The sequence below is a fragment of the Pogona vitticeps genome, chromosome 3, assembly GCF_051106095.1.
Source record: "Pogona vitticeps strain Pit_001003342236 chromosome 3, PviZW2.1, whole genome shotgun sequence".
NCBI lineage: Eukaryota > Metazoa > Chordata > Lepidosauria > Squamata > Agamidae > Pogona > Pogona vitticeps.
In genome coordinates this window covers 203,533,556-203,555,344 of record NC_135785.1, presented here as the reverse complement: position 1 = coordinate 203,555,344, position 21,789 = coordinate 203,533,556, and the positions used below count along the sequence as shown (strand labels likewise).

The 21,789-nt window shown below is 40.0% G+C and overlaps 1 protein-coding gene across 1 annotated transcript; it reads left to right on the top strand.

The window, feature by feature from the left end:
- Positions 1-15,005: 15,005 nt before the first annotated feature.
- KCNE2 (potassium voltage-gated channel subfamily E regulatory subunit 2) lies at positions 15,006-19,960 on the top strand. The gene has a single exon (XM_078388899.1). It carries the CDS (start codon positions 17,453-17,455, stop codon positions 17,861-17,863), a length of 411 nt encoding a protein of 136 aa, XP_078245025.1. The 5' UTR covers positions 15,006-17,452; the 3' UTR covers positions 17,864-19,960.
- The last annotated feature ends 1,829 nt before the right edge of the window (positions 19,961-21,789 follow it).

The following is a 21,789-nucleotide window of genomic DNA, read 5'->3' as shown; positions in this document are numbered from 1 at the left end:
ATCCTGGAAAATTCTCTAATCTACCCCATACCCCCAATTTCTAAAATGAAAATTGAGATACACCTCTGAATTTGGTTGAATAAGCTGGCTGGATAACTCAGTGGCTGTGGAACTTAAGGTTGGGAGTTCAATACCTTCCTGCGGCTGCTGTGAGAAGAACCAGCTGTGTAGCCATGGGCAAGTTGCACAGTCGCAGGGCACCTCCAGAAGAAGGAAAGGTAAACTACTTTTGAGTAGTCTCCACCTAAAAAACCCTGAATTGACTTGATGGTGCATGATTGTTATTATGGTCAAGTAACAGGAAGATATGGCCAGGCAGCATGAACTCATGACTGGCTGTGTGGTGAGACAAGCATGTCATTCAGTGCAGTAGTTATTAATGAGGAAGGACAAAACTGCAATATTTTGAGCACAGAAACCTCCAGCTGTGTGTGTTGCATTTAGGGAATCCTGAGAAAGGAAGGAAAAACACTTAGCATTTGCACAATGTTTTCTGAGTCTGCAAAATTCTCCTGTGCCCCCTTGGGAAACTGTAATTTGTCCCATTTGACAAAACGGCTAGCATCCATTCTAGTAATTATGTATGCAGAACTCCACCCACAGAAATCACTGTGGCAATCTGACACGGCACTGGACTGTAAATACAAACACCTTCTAATACAGCCACAGCAGCTTCGGAGGTGAAGCTCCATGCAGGCATAACTATTGGACAGTATACTGGCCAAGAACATCATTGTGCTTTATGAAAAATAACATACCACTGAGTAGTGATGCCAGTATGAAAGCCAGTGTGTCTTGGGCCAATCGGTACCTTCACTATCATTTCTTTATCATTGTTTGAATCTTCTTTCTAGAGATTTAAGATTCACAGCAAGTGAATTATCTGTCTCAATAAACTTCTATTCTATCCAAGCAGTTCCCAAAAGCCTGGGGAATATGAAATAATAGCTTATTTTTTCTGGACGTTCAGTACAACGCATAATATTTATTTCCATATCAATTCTCTTGCAACAAAAACAGAGAAGTCTAACAGAGTCTCCAATACTTTTAAAAAGTATTACTGACGGCTTTTGTTCGGTTTCCCTTCCACTTCATTCCTATGGCTCCGTTCCTGTGTATGCTCTGGCTGCAGGCGGCTCTGTGAAACAGGTCTCAGCTTTCTGCAGCAACATTTACTCAGGGACGAAGGGAGAACAGGATTAGGGTTTTGCCTTATAAATCTGTGGTCCTGCCAATGGCTTCACTTGATGGCTTCACTCAGAAAGAATCAGAAAAGCAACCATGTTTACCCTCATATCTTGACTCCTACACGGAGCAGGAATTTGCTTGTTTGTTTTTAAAAGAAACCCTAGGAAGTTGGGAATTTTACAGATAAGAAGCAAAAAGGTCCTCTATACCACAGGAAAAGTGAGACAGTGTGATGGTATGCTTTTGCAGGCCTTGACCAAAAGAGACTCTAAGGTACAGCTACATTAGTGACAGGGAATGATCTAGTCTGGGTCACTCTGAAATGGTTTGGATTGATGAGGTTTGATTAGATCACTTTTTCCATTTATATGGAAATTGCCACTGCAGCTCCTTAGTAGTTGCAATCTTGTCACCCAGATGTTGGCGTTATTGCACTCTGTTTTGATCCATTCCATTGCAATGTGCCCCATTCCTTCTCTTTTGCAATAGCTGTCAGCCAGTTGGAAAACAGCCTGCTTCCATTTGCTTGCAGGTTGGCATTAATGCTGGGGTTTTATGCATACAAAAGGGTGACAGGTAATGGAGTGCCATGTTTAACGGCTGAAGTACTGCAGCCAAAACTGTGCTCACAACCTGGGGTTCAATTCCAGGTAGTGGCTCAAGGTTGACTCCGCCTTCTATCCTTCCGAGGTCGGTAAAATGAGTACCCAGCTAGCGGGGGGGGCAATGTGTAGCCTGCATAATTAACTTGTAAACCGCCCAGAGAGTGCTTGAAGCGCTATGGGGCAGTATATAAGCAGCACGCTTTGCTTTTTCTCCCTCCTTTTTAAAATTAACTTTTGGTAAGTGGATAGCATTGAAGTGTTTCATTGCTGTGGAACCCTAAGTAACCCTTTGGTTCTCTTCATTTCTGAAATACATTTCTTCTTAACAACAACCACCACTACATACTGTACTATTGTGCTGTCTTCACTGACAGATGTTGAGAAATGTAAGATTTGCAAAACTGGTAGGAAATAAATGTGTGTGAAGGCAAAGCTGCAGACCCAGGATAGCATCTTTGGCCCTATACATTATAACACTTTCGTGATGGAGCGCAATAGTGGGAAAGTTTTTTAAAAAAAAAAATAATAAAATTTAAACAAAAAAAATCATTTTTTCACTTCAAAATAGGATGGAGGGTGTCATCTTCATGACCAGACCACACCCACCTCTGCACATCACCACTGACACGTAGGAGGAACACACACACCCCAAACACACACTTAAGCAATATAAGTGATCACATAGCAAGAAAACTGTGTTTATTTGATCTAATCCTAATAATTTCAAACAAAGAAAAGGCTCAAAACCTACACCAATCTGGGACAGAATGGTCCCTATTAGGGGTGGGTTGGGATGCTCTAACACAATGGTCCCCAACCTTGGGTCTCCAGATGTTCTTGGACTACAACTCACAGAAGCCTTCACCACCACCTCTGCTGGCCAGGATTTCTGGGAGGCTGGGGACCACTGCTCTGACAGGAACGTTGTGTAATCAACTTTTAAAAGATCAATCTCAAGCATTCCAGCAGGGGGCTACAAAGTGGGACAGCCTTCTGTATGGCCAGCCGCTTGCAGGTTCCCTTAAGGCCATACACATAAATGGATGACAAAGAGTAGTGATCATTATCTTGTTGCATTTTTAAATAGCTGTAATGCTCTTCAGCAGATTGTTTCATGGCAGCAGGATGGAGTTCAAGCAGCATTAAAGCTGTCCTGCAGAGCTGTGATTCAGTAATATATGCACCCCTTTCAGGAAGCAGCTATTTGCTGCTTTCATCTCAAGGACACCAGAAGAGCTAAACTCCAAAGACCAAGAGAGATTAGAGGTTTGCTTTTGTATTTTAACCACTTTAGGTTTTGCCCTACATTTCCCAGATAGTTTGTCATAGCAAAGAATTCCTTTTAGTTAAGCTGTGGAGTGTGTCATGTCGTTCTGCTGTTCCCACAGTATAATGGATAATTTTGGCAAAGCCACAGGCTTGCCATTGTCTAGCCATGACAATTCAACCAAAGTAGATCACACTTATAAAGTTATGGCTGCTGCAGTTTCCCTGGATCAACAGCTATTTGAATATACTGTACATGAATATTTATTTTGTATAAAATAGGGAAATGTTTTATTGGATTGCAAGTCCCATGACCTCCCAGCTACCATAGTGAATCGCCATATAGATCAACTATTCTTGGAGTTAATATTTCCAAAAAAGTTTTCCAAGTTCTGACCAAGATGTGGCTAAAGGATTCTGATGTTGTCATTTTAAAAAATTAATTTTATAGGCTCGGCTTCAGGCTTATTGTGCTGTTGTCTGGCTTCATTCACGTAATTTTAGGGAAGTATTAAGAGTGTCATATTCCATTTATGGCTCTCCTATTTCCCACTACTTTCTCCCTTGCAAAAACAAAAAGACAAAAACAAATGGAACCACTGCTATGACAGGAAGACAGAACAGCCATACAATGATTTTTCATGGGTAGCATGAAGACCTTCTGTCTCAAAACACTCTTGGACACTTTCTAGCTTCTTGCTGACCTCTTCAGGTCAACATCTACAAAACCTAAACCACACTTAAAGATATGTTCTGGTGATGAATTAAACACAGTAACTGATAAAGCAATTCATAATTTGAATTAATAGACACAATTACTTCATGCAAAGCATACATAACAAGGGCTGCCCCTTTTATCACCCACTAGGGTTACCATAATACCTGCTTGGGCAAGTTTTGCCAACAGTTTTGTTTTGGACCTGCTGCCTCTTCAGCTCGTCAGTTGGCCTGGATTTTAAGCTTTCCTTTAAAAAGGAAAGAAAATGTAAGTATCTAACCCTAATAAAACTGGAAGTATGAGGTAAAACACACCATCGCTATTTTAGCCAGGTAAGAAATAGGCCTTTCCCTGTGATTAGCCAATGACTGATGTTATCCACAATTAAATAGGAGCTTATCGCTATGCTAACCAAAGATTCTGGGTAACGCTTGGTCCTTGCTGAGATGCCTACAAGATGAGGGTTGAAGGTGGGTTATATCACTGGTTCTTAAACTTTGTTACTCAGATGTTTTTGGACTGCAACTCCCAGAAGCCTTCACCATCAGCTTTGCTGGCTGGGGTTTCTGGGAGTTGCAGTTCAAAAACATCTGAGTAACAAAGGTTAAGAACCACTGGGTTATATGACCTGTTGACAGCTATGGTGTCATTGTGGATAGAGTGTCAGGCAGGAATACAGGAGGCCTTCAGCGAGGATCCTAGAGGAGTGGGCAGGAGCTTTAAAAATAACTTTATCCTAAAAGGCTTCAAGCCTCCTTGAACTAATAGTCAACTACCCATTTTCTTTAAATATGCTCCTGAAATTATTAATTCCTTATTTTTAATTAAACTATTGATAGGGAAAATATGTCCTGTGACTGAGGATGTCACACTTCAGGTAACGAGTGATCCCCAGGATTTGGAATCTGTGTCTTTGCTTTTCTACTGGAAGTAGGCTTTCGGGTCACGCTAAAGGTTTCTTTGGGTATTGTTATGAAGGCTGGTTGTGGAGCAAGAGGCTGGGAGTTGGATTTCCCACTGTGCCTTCAGGGAGGAAGAGCTGGCCTGTGTCACCTTGGGCAAGCTCATCACATGCCAAGCAGAGCTTAATAAAGTTGCTTTCTATGACTGCAGCTCCCACAATTTTCCTAACCAGCCTAGCCATAGGTCAGAATCCTCCAATGTCAGAATGAGGTCACAATCTGGTCTGTATATCTGCAAACTGAGAGGCAGTAAACAGTCAGGCTGAGCCTTCATCTGGTCAGGATGGATCTTCCTGTTAGGTCAAGTTGAGGGTTGAAAGTGGGTTATATGACCCTTTGACAGCTATGGTGTCATAGTGGATAGAGTGTCAGACAGGAATACAGGAGGCCTTCAGCGAGGATCCTAGAGGAGTGGGCAGGAGCTTTAAAAATAACTTTATTCTGAAAACCTGTAAGGCCCCCTTGTACTAATAGTTACCTAACCATTTTCTTTAAAGATGCTCCTAAAATTATTCATTCCTGAGTGTCAATTAAGCTATTGATAGGGAAAATATGTCATGTGACTGAGGATGTCACACTTCAGGTAACGAGTGATCCCCAGGGTTTGAGATCTGTGTCTTTGCTTTTCTACTGGAAGCTGGCTTTTGGGTCACGTTAAAGGTTTCTTTGGGTATTGTTATGAAGGTTAGTTGTGGAGCCAGAGTTTGAGAGTTGGGTTTCCCACTGTGCCTTCAGAGAGGAAGATCTGGCCTGTGTCGCCTTGGGCAAGCTCATCACATGACAAGCAGAGCTTGATAAAGTTACTTTCTTTGACTGCAGCTCCCACAATTCTCCTAACCAGCCTAGCCATAGGTCAGAATACTCCGATGTCAGAATGAGGTCACATTCTGGTCTGTATCTTTGCAAACTGAGAGGCAGTTAACAGTCAGGCTGAGCCTTCAGCTGGTCCAGATTAGGGTTGCCAGATACATTGGTACCAAAAGGAGGACATAGAAAGACAAAAAGGAGGACAAAGGAGGACATATTGAATGTTTCATTTGAAGCGTTCCAGATTAAACCCGCAATCAATACAATTTTATTACAATTGCTGCCAATAAATGTCTCTTAGTGAACTGACCAAGAAACAGTCATGTTAAAAAATAAAAATAAATTCAATGGAGGCTTTTTCCAAAATACCAAAGAACATTATTTAAACAGCTAATTGTACAATTATTACCTTTTAATTTTTATTAATTACACATATTTCTCATAGGAGCCAACTTTTCACAGAAGATCTTCATTAGCAATCACATATGCATAAAAGTAATATTCTTCAAATTGTTCACAAGCAATATTCTTCAAATTGTACTTTGTGAAAATGATTCCTTTTACAGAGTCAACTAAGAGTCTGTTCCTTTCCTTTGTTCATTGAGCATTAATCAAGGTGAACACTCTTTCCACATTGCCATTGTGTCCAGGAATACAGAAGAATAATTCACAAATTTTAAGTAACTCTGAAAAGCAACTTGCATTTGGGCAACTTTGGATAAATAAACTCCACTGTTCATGCAAGAGTCTTTCAAAAACTGTTCGTTCTTGTCTTGTACAAATGATTTAAAATTGCAGAAGAGTGGAAGAGTGAAGTCTCTGTGTGTGTCTCTCTCCCTCCCCCCATCACACACACACACACACACACACACACACACACACACACTTAATGTTCAACAATCAGTTGCTTCAGTTCAGTATGTCCATTTCCTCTCATTCAGTATGCCCATTTCCTCTTCAGTTCACTATGTCCATTTCCACCCATCCCTCCCTCGCACCTTTGAGTCTTCTCTCCCTTGCAGTCACGATCTTTTTCATGGTTTTATAAAAGTAAGTATCTCTCACACATACACCCTCCCTCCCCCCTAAATTTTCTACAGTCTTACTTTTAAACAAGCTCTGTGAAGCCACCAGTCGCTCTCTCGCACCTTTCTTTTCTCCTTAATTGAAGTTTTCCCTCGTGCTCTCAGTCACCTCCGGGGGAAGCAGTCATTGATTGCCCCAGGCTTTGTTGTACAGCTGTAACCAATCAAGCTGGCTTATCTCCGATCTCTAAAAGAAAGGAGGATTTACAAGTGTGGAGGATTTACAAGTGCCTTACAACCAAGGAAGGAGGGAGAGGTGGTTTACATTTTGAGGTTTGGCTGCAGGGGAAGGGGGTGAAGATAGAAAAGCCAGACATTTTAAAGCTTTTTAGCTTTGCCTGCCGGACAGAGGACTTTAGTTTCAAAACGAGGACCTGTCTTCGTTTTGCCGGACGTCTGGCAACCCTAGTCAGGATGGATCTTCCTGTTAGGCAGGGGTGGGCAATTAATTTCTATAGGGGGGCCACATGAAAAATCTGAACTGTTTTTGGGGGCTGAACTAACTTAAAAATTAAATGAAACAGTGATGTTATTAATTGTTGGATCCAACAAACAGCAACACAGCATGGACAGAGTTTCTACTCCAGTCCTCTGAAGATGCTGGCCACAGAGACTGGCGAAACGTCAGGAACAACCTTCAGAACAAAGAGCCCGAAAAACCCGCAACAACCATCAGATGTCAGCCATGAAAGCCTTTGAGAATACATTGAACTTTGCCAAGCTCTAATATCATGCATACTGCTGCACCTCCTGCTTTGGCAGGCTGGACTTTCAGAGCTCTACAATATATGTGGCTGAATACATAGTAAGTCAGACTAAAGTAAGCCTACTGACTCTGTAAATATAAAAATAATCACAACTAAAAAGAACTGTGGTGATCCCCCAGAAAACACTTTGTGACTCCCAGGTTGGGAATTTGTGCTCTGTAGTCTAGTGGCCAGCAACACTATTATTCCCCTCACCCTCCACTTATAGGACTCTCAGGAAAACATATGACTCCCAGGTAGCACCCCTGTCACTTCCTCTCTTTTTGAAAGTAGAAGCAGGATGCAGAAGGAAGTGACAGATTAATAAACAGAAAGCTGGCCTGTAGATCTGTGTTTCTGGGCTTTACTTCCCAGAAATCTGCATGGGGAAATGCTGGAGATTTCTGGAAGTTGTAGTCCAAAAATACAAAAGAGCAGACTGCTATGATTTACGTTATTCTGCTAAGACAACCCTGTAGTGAAGTTTCAGCTGAGAGGCAGAACAAAGAACACCAAGCAAATTTAGTGACTAAGCTTGGAACTGAACTTGTGTCTCCTTCTTCTGAGGCCAGCACTAACTATTACACTACAGTGGGGCCTTGCTTAACGGCAATAATCAGTTCCAGGAAAATCGCTGTTAAGCGAAAACGTAGTAAAGTGAAAATAAAAAGCCCATTGAAACGCATTGAAAACTGTTCAATGCGCTCCAATGGGCTAAAAACTCACCGCCCAGCGAAGATCCTCCATACGACAGCCATTTTTGCTGCCTGTATAGAGAGAAATCCGTCCCTAAACACAGCGGGAGCCAATTTTAATTACCCGGTGGCCATTTTGAAACTGCCGATCAGCTGTTAAAAAAATCGTTTTGCGAAGAATCGGTTCCTGAAGCAGGGAACCGATCATCGCAAAGCAAAAAAATCCTATTTAGACCATGGTTTTGCGATCGCAAAAGTGATCGCAAAAACGTCATTGTGAAGCGGATTCATCGTAATGCAGGGTAATCGTAAAGCAGGGCATGACTGTATCTTGATTGTCTGAAACCAATGGTTACTATATCTAAGATGACAAGGCTGAAACTATTGGCAGAAAAACAATGCAACCATTAATATGTTTAATTTTCACAAAATGGAAAATAATATTAATTAATAACTTAATATGTGAGCTTCCACACATATTACAAGATTAAATCCCCATATTATGCAAATAAAGTTGTCTAATAATAATTTGCATAAAATGGAAATTAGGCTGCCTGTATTTGAAGAACTGGAATATGGCAACCCCAGAGACTGGCTAGAAACCATTTCATTTATGTTGAAAGTGCAGAATAGCACTATGGGGACACCATGTGGTTGTTTGGAAAATGGCAATCATCTTGAATTGGCCTGCCTCCTTGATTGTTGCAAGATGGCAGCAAGAGAAGTCAGGGATGCTTCAGAAGAATAAGAATATAATGAAGCTAGTGTTAGGATGCATTATGTATTCCATTTGTTTCCAAAGCTTTTCATTTGGTCATGCATTTAAAGACATTTTACTGTGACAAAAACAAACAATCAAAAACAACAAAAGCTGACTTCATTTTTTTAGTTTGTAGGGGGTTGGGGGACTCCCACTCTGACCTAAAGGAACAACTATCACTCCTAGAAGCAGGGAAATCAATTTCTTGTCCGAACGTCTACACTTTACAGTCGTGCCCCGCTTTACAATTGCCCCGCATTGCGACAAAACCGCATTACGATGATGTTTTTGTGATCGCTTTTAAGATCGCAAAACGATAGTCTGAATAGGGGTTTTTCGCTTTGCGATGATTGGTTCCCTGCTTCGGGAACCGATTCTTCTCAAAACGACGATTTTAGAACAGCTGATCGGCGGTTTCAAAATGGCCACTGGGTAAATAAAATGGCTCCCTGCTGTTTTCTGGGACAGATTCCTCGCTGCACAGGCACCGAAAATGGCTGCCCTATGGAGGATCTTTGCTGGACGGTGAGTTTCCAGCCCATTGGAACGCATTGAAGGGGTTTCAATGTGTTTCAATGGGCTTTTTATTTTTGCATTACGATGTTTTTGTTCTACAGCAATTTTGCTGGAACGAATTAACGTCGTAATGCGAGGCACCACTGTATTTCACTGAGAGCTCTGAGAGTCTCACAGGGGTGCCAAAATGACCTTGCAGCACAGAGACTTCTGCGGTTTAACCCGCAGCACCACCACTTCCCTTCAATGGTAATGGTAGGGAATACATATTCCCCTTAACATCTACTTTGACCTTGACAGAAAGATTGAAACCTACCTTTCTACCAGATTGTTAATGTTCTACATTGGGAGGGTGAGTATAAAAATATTTTTTCCTGATGTGAAAGACATTCAGTCATGCAAACTTTCACCTGCTGCTGGACATTTATAACCTTGACCTTGGTTTACCAACTCAGTGAGAAGTTGGCTTCCTTGTAAATATTTTTAAGACTGGGATGGCAGCTTTAAAACCACAATGGAATGCTTCAGTGTCCTTCAAATCAGAGCAGTTGTTCTCCTCCATAAAACTTGGTATCATCTCTTGAAATGTTAGTACAGGCAGGACATGCTATCCTAGCTTGCTAGATAAAATCCCGGTTGTGGAAAAATCCCATGTGAAAAGATACTTGTTTGGACTACTCCGAACAGAGAAGTATGTGTCCAATGACGGGATCTTTATTTCTTAAAAAAATCCTTCTTAAGTGGCCTTTGCTTTTGTATGGTGAAAAGACCGAAAGTTTGAGGTTCAGGTTTTTGCTTTCTACAAAATGTACATGTATTAATTTGCTCTTTACAAACTTAGAAATAAAATTGGTGTCCCTACAAATATGAAAATAAAATAAAATACAGGCCATTTTGAAAATGTGGCCATAACCCTTGGGTATGACTTCACACCCACATTTGAACTCAAAGGGCAGTTGTTACAGCCTCATGTAAAGCTGATGCCATGCAAACTTTTAAGGTATCAATCCTTCTAACAGCCAACACAGAATGTGAGTGCTGACAGGGCTACAGATCCAAACCAGGCCACCAGAGGTATCCATATGCTCTGTAGCAGTGGTTTCCAACCTTTTCTCAACCACGGACCGGTTGGGGGGGGCATGGCACACTCACGGGTGTGTGGCACACCCTCAGGGGGATGTGGTGTGCTTGCATGCATGTGCGTGGTGTGCTCACAGGGGGCGGAGTGCGCTCATGCGCATGCACTCGGCACATGGCGGGCACTCATGGGGGGGGCATGAGATCTGTGTCTGTGCCCCGGTCCTGCCTAGGCCGTGGACTGCTGCCGGGTTGCAGACCAGGAGTTGGGGACCCCTGCTCTGCAGAACCTGAAAACACCCCCTCCCTGAAAACAGTCCAATGAGGACTGAGGATGCTGAGGCCAGAAACCCATTGGTAGTTTTGTTTAGTGACCTTCAAGATTTAAATATGGGATTCTTCAGGAGTATGATTTCACAAAATAAAAAAAGACTGCCTCAGCCAGCTCTCTGCAACATTATCAGCTCCAATTATGGGCTACCTATAATGGCTGCTTCTGGCATCAGTGATCAAGGAACGTAGATGGAAGGTAGGGTGACATCTGGAAAATGAGAAGAGCAGGAAGCGAGAAGGGGTGGAATGCTCAGATTTGAAGGGAAGGGTTAGCTGAAGCTCTGAACAGAAAAATAGATTTTGAGAAAGAGAGTGTATTACATTCCTCCGAAGAAACAAGGTTATTTGTTGTGGCTCATTAGTGCTGATCAGATAGGCTTTGTTTGCTGTACAGTATAATAATTGGTAATATGCCACCAGCAGGTGGCTCTTTTATTTAGTGATTTGGGTTCTCAATTATTTTTGAACCTGTGCTCTGAGAAAAATTTTGTTACAAAAGTTATACTTGCATCTAAGACTATTCATTTGAACTCTCCTTCACCACACGCTGTCCCTCTGCAAGATGATGTTTTAAAAGGAAATACATTTTACTGTTTAGTACTTCGCCCTCCTTTACGGCAATGCTCTCTTCGCGAGGTGACGGCACACTCTCAGACAGTACTCCTTCACAGGGAGACATGATAGCACTTTTCAAATACTTGGAATATTGTAATACAGAAGAGGAGCAAGATCTGTTCTCAATCATCCCAAACTGAAGGACACAAGATAATGGGCTTAATTTACAGGAAGCCAGATTTCAGTTGAATATCAGGAAAAATCTCCTAAATGTTAGAGAAGTACAATGACGGAACCAATTACCTCAGCAGGATAATTGAACGCTGGAGGCATTCAAGATAAAATTAGACAACCATCTGTCAGATGTGCTTTGATTTGGATTCCTGTATTAAGCAGGGGATTGGAGTTGATGGCTTTATAGGCCCTTTACAATGTAATTATTCTGAGAAGAAGAAAGTGCCCTGACTTAGTTTTTCAATATATAAGACTGTTGCTCAAGGACCAGCCACACAATGTATGCAATTATTTGTAATAAATCATTTTAATTTTAAATTAATGAAAGGTAATATTTAGATGTTGTGATTCTAGGTAGAGACACTGGTGAGAATGTTTATAATTTGTGGCTTACGTGAGCTGTGGTAGTATAAAGACTGTCCCACGCAATCAAGTTTTGATCAAGAAAAAAAAATCCTATGAAAAACTTCTTTAAAATGCATGGTACATTTAATTTTGTTGTTGTTCTTGAGGCTTAATTCTCTCCATGATGCTTATTTTTCTGCTGAATTTCACATGCAGAAACACCCACAAAACATTCCACACATGACCACCAATTCCCATAGGGAAAAAACTGTTGGTTACAATGTGGAGGTGAAAACAGCTGGCAGGAAGGTGAAGCAAGTCACTCCCTGTGTAAAACCACAGCCTCATAAGGCACTTTTCAATTTAAAAAACAAAGGAAAACTTAGCAGAGGGTTTTTACATGCATTTCTGTGAAATGTGTAACTTGTCCCTAATAAGTCTTTTGCCTGAGCTGGGAACTAATAAAAAGGATGAATCATATATATACCATATAGATGTATATAGCATTTTCAACAGGAGGTCTTGCTGTTTATTTGAAATGCAAATTAACATCTTTTAACATGGTATGAAGTTTCACAAGCTTGTTGTTAATCTCTGGAAGCGAAGAAGCACTCCCCCGATGTGGGGCAGGTCGAGCACCAGAGCTTGTAAAAGTTAATTTTTTTTAAATGTAGTTCCCAGAATCCTCCAGCCAAGAGGTCCACAATGCTATGGGCTAAAACACTTAGAATTTTTTGGCAGCAGGCCCATTGGCATGCTAGTCAGACTGTTCTGGGAGTTGTAGTTCAAACAGGTAACTTACCTAAATTCAGTGATCAAAGGTAAGAGAGAGCATGGAGGGAGAATGCAGGTCATCCTTTTTGAGACCTTGTGCCGGTTAATAATGCACAGGTTGACTTTAATTCACCTTTTTAAAATTTGGTACATCACTTAAATTTAATCTCTACTTTTACCTATAGGAAGACTGTGTTGTTTCTCTTTAATTTTGTCTTTGGCTAACAACCTGTGCATTTTGCCCATGCTTTAAAAAGGGACTCAGAAAAGGAAGTAAGGAAAAGTTCCTTTCTTGTAACAATCTTCAAACCAAGGAACACCCATCTTATTAATTTAGCAAGTGGCCTTCACACAGCCTTTTTTACAGGCCTGGGAAAGTGAGAATTATTGGATGTGCTCCTGATAACTTATTTGAATAGATCATCTGTTTGTACAGGAAAACCATCTTCCCCCAGACATCGAAATGAATCTCTACACTGAAGCAACGTTTGGATAATAGCCAGCAGATGACAGCTACAGTAGCAAAATGGTATAAAAGCTGTAATTAGCACCAGAGAGCTTTTGGTAGCTTGCTTTTTGGAGACTGTGGGATTTCTCCCTCAATTATTTGTATGAGGGACCAGCCATCATGGAAAGAGAGCTTCTGATCCATGGATGTTGCTTGCCTAGCCAGTACCTAAAGGTACATCATTTGCTTTGTCAATAGTATTAAGTCAGTAGTTTTCTTTGGATATTAAACAGGCTGGTGCACAGCTATGGTCCACAAGGCATGCACCATTTCACAGTTCTTCTGGACTTGGTAGCAACTGCAGAAGCTTATCTAGCAAGGATGCTCAGGGTTATTATTTGCAAGTTCACACTTCTATACCAGTTGGGTTCCTACCTAGAGAAGACTGATCTTGTCTCTTTTATTCATGCTTTGATGACACTCATGTGCTCTGTGTGGGGTTGCTTTTGAAGGTGGTTCAGAAACTCCAGCTCATGCAGAATATGGTTGCCCGGATAACAGCAGGGGCTGGACAATCATTTCACATGACACAGATACTACGCTAGTTACATTAATCACCAATGTGTTTCCAAACCAATTTAAAGTGTTCACCTTTTAAAAAAAAAACTTGGAGGCCTTTGCTCCTCTAGATGTTTTGGGCTACCCTGTTGTCTAATACATGCCATGAAGTCACATCTGATTTACAGTGACCTGAACAGGGTTTTCAAGGTAAGTGAGATAAATAAGAAGCGATTTTACTGATGCCAACCCTTCAGTGAGTTTTCATGGCTGAGTGGGGATTCAAACTCAGATCTCCTGAATCCTAGTCTGTCATTTTATCCACTACAACACACTGGGTTACCACTAACCCCAATTTAAATCCTGAACACCTTGGGGACCACACTACTTGAACTCACCTTCCTTTGTATCAGTTTGCTTGTCTGTTAAGGGAAATGTGTATTTCTTTCTCTTACAACACTTTCCCTTCTACTGCCAGGAGTGATTAGATTGTCAGGTACCTCATTCTGCAACATGAATAAGGTTAAAGACTCTGCACTCACACAATGCAGACACGGGTTGAGTATAGTTCAGTAGGAAACAGTTGTGTGACTCATTAACCACATGGTCAGCTGAACCACCAAATCACATCTATTATGCCACCCATAAAAATTGCCTCGCTGGAGTAAACACGTGAAAGATTGTGACCTGGATATGAGACTAAATAACGATGCACCTGCTTCATTACCAGCCAAAACTCAGCCAGGATCCATTCAGTTCACAGAATCAAACTGATGTACCAGTTTTGCCGTTATGTATTAGAAGCAGGAAATAAACCAGAGTTAAGGATAAGATCTGAAACCAAGCAATCCGTATTCTAAAACAAGAATTGTATTGCACATTCTAGGTGAATTACACACATTTCACAATTTGTATTGCTTTGTAACAACTATTCTGCTGTTGCTAACAACGATATGGTCTCTTTCTAGACTTCTTGCAAAAGTCTTTCTTAGCCATCCTGGTGTCCGAGATTTCAGAAGGCATTACTTGGTCTGTAGCCAATACAGAGTCACCTTGAAGCAAGAACAGGCCATATTTTATACAGTTGGGACTTACATCCAAGAAAAAATATATAAATGTATACTCTGAAACACTTTCAGTCTTTCCCTCAGAACCCACAGGCTAGGAACTTTTTCTAAATCAACTGAAAGGGAATAATTTCCAAAAAAACAAACAAACAAAAAAACAACCCCAACAACTTACATTTAATGTATTTTCTGTACTGTATTTGCGAAGGCTTTCACGGCCGGGATCTAATGCTTGTTGTGGGTTTTTCGGGCTCTTTGGTCATGTTCTGAAGGTTGTTCTTCCTGATGTTTCGCCAGTCTCTGTGGCCGGCATCTTCAGAGGACTGGAGTAGGAACTCTGTACTCCCCACCTCAGGAAAAATGAAATCTAAATGGTTCTAGGTTTCTGGCGGCTAACACTATATCCTATTTAACCTTGCATTTGAATTTAATATTTTAACTTTGTTTCATTCCTATGAAAGCAAAAGTAGGTCACACTTTAAATGCTAAAATCATACCATGATAATTGTCTTATGAAGATAATTCAGTATAGAACATAGTGAGTGTGAAAAATAAACAAATAAACATTACTGTACCTTTTAAGTTTTATATCACAAGGATTTACAGGTCCAAAAAGTATTTCATGTTCCCTGCCAAGTATCAAGGTTACCTGTTGGGTGTCAACCAATATTTAACTACTCAGCAAGATAAAGTGTAAGAATACATTTACTTCAAAGAAAAATCCCTACCAGGCAGCACAAGGTAGAATTTTCTTCTAGCAGATGGTTTCCTTGTTCTGGTCCACTGTTCATGTACCTTCTTTGTTGCTGTGAATTTCTTTATACCAGAACGCAGAGGTGGGTAGATCTTTGGTAAGTTAGACAATACCTATCTTCCATAAATTGTTGCTAACTTTATTTAAAACTAAAAAACAGGAAAAGCAGTAGGTGAGATGTGAAAATGGAATGCATAAGATAATCAGAGAATTGAGCAATAGGTTTAATGTAGCGTTAAGACAAATTTAGAGCAGAGTCACCAAAATCAATGGGACTTCATTAACAATGTCCTCCTGAAGTCCAACTAATTTCATTGGCTCTTCTGGGACTAAATGTGAATCAATTCTGTCCATGTAAATCAAGATGTTATTTGTAATTTGAAGCCAAGCAAAATGGCACTGAAGCCCCAGTAAGATCCAATAGCTGGAAAAGAATTTGTAAGGTAAAGTGAAGTAGACTGGGAGATAAGTAACAGGCTTAATTCTATCATTATTGGAAATAGTTTAATCAAAAATAGTATAAGTGACATTTTAAGTGACACTGTACATATTACAAAATGTTTTTGCATTACAGTATTCATTTGTTTATTTATAAAGCCACCTGGGTAGAATAACTAATCCACTGCAAGAATTGTTAGATATTCTATGGCCCTATTAGCCTGCTGCAGCAAAAACAAGAGAGTCTTGTGACACCCATAAAGACCAGCATGCTTTGTTTGACATAAGCTTCCATGGGCTGAATCTCATTTGCCTCTGATGAAGTGGGCTACTGTCCACAAAAGCTTATGCCAAACAAAACTTGTTCATCTTTAATGTACCACAAGACTCTTTATCACTTTTCTTGTTAACAGTATTTCAATTGCATAGCACAATTAAAAACACGTGTGTCTAGGGCAGAAATTCATTTCTATCTTTCCTCAACAGACTTTCTTTCCTCATAGGGCAATGACAGACATCAGATTCCTTCACATAATATGGGTGCTACTTGCCAATAAATTAGCACAGGCTCCAAAATAAATTCCTAAGGCAGTTTTATATAAAGAGGTAGGATTACTTTCTACATTGTGCATGCATGTAGGAGATCTGTGCCAGGTGGGATAAGTGAGAAACCTGGAAGATACCTGGGCTGGAAATAAAACTTTCCCTGAGTGAAGAGAATGGGTATTTGATTAATGTGGACAGTGCTACACAACAATGGCCAATATTACTATCACCACATTCCACATCAGGGCTAAGGCTAATAGACCATGATTTTCATTTCAGGTTGTTCAGACACTGAGTTGAAAGTTGAAGTAAAACACTACTGTACAGGATGTACATATCCTTAATTATTACACTGCACCAATGAAAGGTGCAATCTTTTAATTGCAATGCTACAAAAGAATATTGTTGATCAGGTCTATATCGTTACCTGTGTTAGTCTCATGCCTCCTTCCCTGCTTCTATAGCTTTTAGTTTTTTTGTTTGATCTTCAGTGTTGTGACTTATTGATCAAATGGAATTTGTCATGAATCATTTATCCTACTTCTTATTTTATATTAATCTGTTAGGTTTGCAAGAAGATTATGCAAATACTTCTACCTCTGACTCTCATAGTATGTTTTGCTTTTAAGAGTTTATAATGAGACCAGCTTTTGTGAGGATAAAATTCTGTCCATGTCAGCATAGCTACCGTTAAAGAAGTTATCATTTCTCTGCTCTCCTATATTGTAGACCTGTGGTTCCCAACCTCAGATAACCCAGGAGTTCTTGGACTGCAGTGCCCAGAAACCTTCACCACCAGCTGTTCTGGCCGGTGTTTCTGAAAGTTGCTGCCCAAGAACACCTGGGTTACCCAAGGTCGGGAACCACTGTTGTAGACAAATTTCACATGCCCTCTCTTAAGACACTTGTCTGTTCATTATTCCACAATCTATAGCTGATAGATATCTCTCTTTTTAATAACAGTTCACAGAAAATATGGCCAGTGTCACTTTACAGAATTTCACCCAGGCTCTGGAAGAGGCTTTCAAGAACACATTCATCAACTATATGAACAGCTGGCGCACTAACACAACAATAGAAGACGAAAAGTTGCAAGATAGTCTTGATGCTGAAAATCTGAATTATGTTATCTTGTATCTCATGGTAATGATTGGCATCTTCTCTTTCATCATTGTGGCAATCTTAGTGAGCACCGTGAAATCCAAGAGACGAGAGCACTCCAAAGATCCTTATCACCAGTACATAGTCGATGACTGGGGTGAAAAGATCAAAAGTCAGGTTCTGCTCCAAGATGATCTTAAAGCCACCATCCACGAAAATGCAGGAGCAAAGAGCAAAGGAAGTCCCTCATTATCTTCATCCGTGGGAGAAATGGCTACAGCCTGAATTAAGAAGAACTGAGGTGGGGAATGTTGTTCTTGGTTATCATGCCTTTCAAAATTAAATATTTAAATATGCACAAAATTTGGAGCAAACTCAACATTTTCAGATTTTTCTTCAGTTAGGCAAGAAATCAGGTGGCGGGGTAGGAAAAACACTTACAATGTTGAAGTTATGAAGTCTCCACAGCCAAAGATTTAAGGTGGAAATGGAGGAAAAGGCACAGACTGAAATGGATAAGACTTAATGAGATACCACCATAAATACTTCCAAGTCACTATTTTGAAGTCTACGTGAGTACATTAGGTAGGTTTCTGTGCAATTCTGGTGCTGCAGCCCTTCTGAGAATCCTAATAAGGCTGTGTGACTGAACCCGAAGTGGACAATACAGTTAGCAGCATATGATTAGAAATGAAGTTTCCTGAAGAGATACAAGATGTCTTAATGTTCTAGCCTAAGCATGTCTCATATAGCATTTGAAAATCAGGTTGCTTTTGATTTCTGATTGCTCCTTGGGGAAGTAAACATGGCCTTCATTTGCAAATCTTATTGATTAGGTATGGGACTTTGTAAGATCTGCATGCCTAGAGGGGAACAAAAGTGATATTATCAGGAAATACACATTTCTCTTCATGGGCCGTTTGGCCATGATTGAAGATCTTCAGAGATAACTTTAAAAATTCTTTCACTGCTTTCCTAGAGAAAATGAGGGATAGCATTTACCTGCCACAAAAACTTTTCAGTCGGGTTCCTCTTCATCCTGATGAGCAAGTGAGGAAGAAGAAGCCAGTCTTCTTTCCCAAGCTAGAATTGATCTTCTCTTTGAAAGTCATGGAAGCAGAAGGGAAGGAAAAGTGAACTTCCAGCATTGCTATCTTTTTAGAAGACATTGCATCATTTTTAGTGACTTTTTGTAAGTTACTCCAGGAAATTTTTGTCAGTTGAGAGGAAAATAAAAATTCATAAATAAAGGTATAAACCTATTCAATCTTTATGCAATATTCAGTCCTTTTTTCTTCTTCTGCTACACAAACCTGCAGAAGCAGTTAGGCACCTATTTTAGCTTTGCATGTTAAATGAACACGAAAAGCTCTCTCAAGATCGGCTACAAAGCTAGGGCTGTATGCAAGGATTCAAAGATCCAGACTATAAATAAGGAACAAAGTAGAATATTGTACCTACATCTTCTTCATTCCTCTTACTCAGGGAGGAAGAAGCTGAAATCCTATTTGCTCAGCTATACTGCGTAAGGGTGATGCCATCAGTCATGGTGATTTTTTTCTGAATATTTTTTTAATCACTGCCCTCTCCAGGCTCCCAGGGAATCCTTTTTGTTTCTGTAGAAAGCCGTGGGGGTGTAGGACAGGGTGTGTGTTCCTTTAATTTCTGAAAGTCACTGTTGCTTTGTCAGCAGTTGCAATGTTTGGAAATGAAAGGCTCTGCTTGTCCTATGGCCCTATAGTGGCTTCTCTGTGATAAAGGGGATTCCATAGGAAACCAGAGAAACCTTGGGAAACGGCATCTGACATGTTTTTATTTCCAAATAATTGGTGTGGCTGTTGACATAATCAGCCTTAGGTGGTGTAATTTAGGTGTCACCATTTTTAAGGTCATGGACTGTGAGAAGCAGGTGTGACAGGTAGCTGTTTTGTGAGTGAGATATTCCAACAAGTCCATCTGCTATGCAAAGGTCAAGTTAACAGAAAACTTAATATGAACACCAGGATTAGCATTATTTCTTGTTGTTTCACAGGGAAAAGGTACTCTGTAATGATAACTGAGGAATGGGATACCAAAATGTGCAAAACATCAGATTTTGTTATAACAAAAAGGTTAAAAACGAGTGTGGAACTTGTTTTTCAGAAAAAGAATTATATCAAATTCCATTACATAGATATTGTTATATTCTCATATGTTCAAAAATCAAAATAAAGGTTACCTGCCATTTCATTTTCAAAACCAAATGCTCTAAATGCTTGTCAGTCATTGAAAGTAGACAAACATTTTTATTCTTGGCTGGGTACAGGACACAACTGAAAAGCAGAGGAATTGAATGCCCAAGGAATGAAATCTAACTCTAGCCCATAATACAAAGCTCTAAAATTTAAGTCATCAATTATTTATTTATTTATTTAACTTATATGCCGCCCACTCTACCCAAAGGTCTCTGGGCAGCTTACATGCCAGCTATGTTCCCCAGGATCTCTTAAGCAATTAGAGTGATTGCGATCATTCATCTTAAGTCAGCTAAAGTTTTTGGTGAGCAGACTTTAAAGGACTTTTTCAGATGAGACTTTTTTGTGTACTTACCCTTATTCACTCAATTTTTCAGTGAGTCCCATTTTTAAACTATGCCTGTTCTTAGAAGAAATGTCATTCTTTCAATGGAGCTTGTCATTATCTATTGTATCACAAATTAATTACTTTCTCAACTGTAGGTTGCTCTGATGAAAAGTGCAGAAGAATCCTCTCACTTTCCCTTTTCTTAGACTTTCCTTCATTTCCATTACTGACAGACTCTACAGCTGGAAGGGATTCCCCCCCTCCCTTCAGGGCTGATGCCAACCTTTGCTGTAGCAGGAAATCCACAGTTAAAACATCACTAACAGTTGCTTACCTAAGCTTTGTTTAAAAGTCTACACTACAGAAGAGTTTGTCATCTTATGATACATTATTACACTGTTGCTCTTATTGTCAGGAAAGTCTTCCTAATATTAAGTCAAAATCTCTTTTCTTGCAAGACAAATCTTATTACCAAGATCTGCCGAAATCAAATTTGCACCATATTCAATGACAGGGCATAGAATCCTTGTGTGAATTGTTTGAGACGTTTATTAAGTTTATCATCATCAGACTTCTACATCTCTGTGGAAGAAGTATTTCCATCTGTTTCCATTGTTGCCCAGCAGAAGAGGGTGATATTTGCAGTTCAGAGTAAGAAACCCAAGTCACCTACATCAAACCCCTCTCCAACAGAATCCTATTCATTTCACATTTTACTACAAATGTCAGAAGCCAAATTCACAAGCTTTTTTAATGGATCCGAGCATGTTCTTTTTAGCGTTTTGATTATTTCATTGTTTTGCTTCTGCTGTTTTTAAAAACTCATGTGGAAAACTTCACTGAGCAACAAGAAGTTGTAGCCAGATCCCAGTCAGGGAACAATGTACACACCCCAGGTTCCAGCGATCTCCATTTAAAAATGCCCAAACCTCTGTACACCAAATGAGTGATAATTATTCTTTCTTCCTCCATGCTGCACCGGTAAGTTGCCCATTCAGGATCTCATCCTCAGTTCTTTAGACACACTGTCATAATAAAAATTTCCACAGGAGTACCTTTGTGAGTCTGCTGCAGCAAAACCCAAAAGTATTCTGACACTTAAAAGGCTAACAAGCTTTATTTGGCATAATTTTTGTGGACTGCAGCCCATATCCTCAGATAGGAGACTTCTTTCATTTGAAGAAGTAGATTGAACAGCAGTTCACAGCAGCTTAGCCAGAATAATTTTTTTTAATCTTCAAGATGTCGGATGGCCTGTTGTTGGCTTTGTATCATTTGTACTGTCAGGGAATACATCACTGCCAGCGGAATTATGAGCAAACTAGTCAAAGCTCAAGATATTTTGCTCTTCAAACAATCCTTTTTTGCAGGTCAAAATTTGGAAAACATTCCCCAAACTCACTTATTCATAATCTGCAAAAAATATTCACAGTGAGAGATTAAACCACAACACACCATTCAAACAATATTTTTACTGTCAACATTTGGAAATATCCTTTTCAGTGGGCATTGGTACCAATATATTGTGTTCACAAAACCATCAATTTCATTTTACCCGTCTTCTCTTCTTGATCTTCTTGGTGCTGTGCAATTTACTATTTTAATGCAATATTGTGTGCTTGATTAATATTATTTGGTATTTGGACTTG

Excerpts from the sequence above, each read along its gene's own strand:
- KCNE2 (XM_078388899.1), top strand. The coding sequence starts at position 17,453 with ATGGCCAGTGTCACTTTACAGAATTTCACCCAGGCTCTGGAAGAGGCT.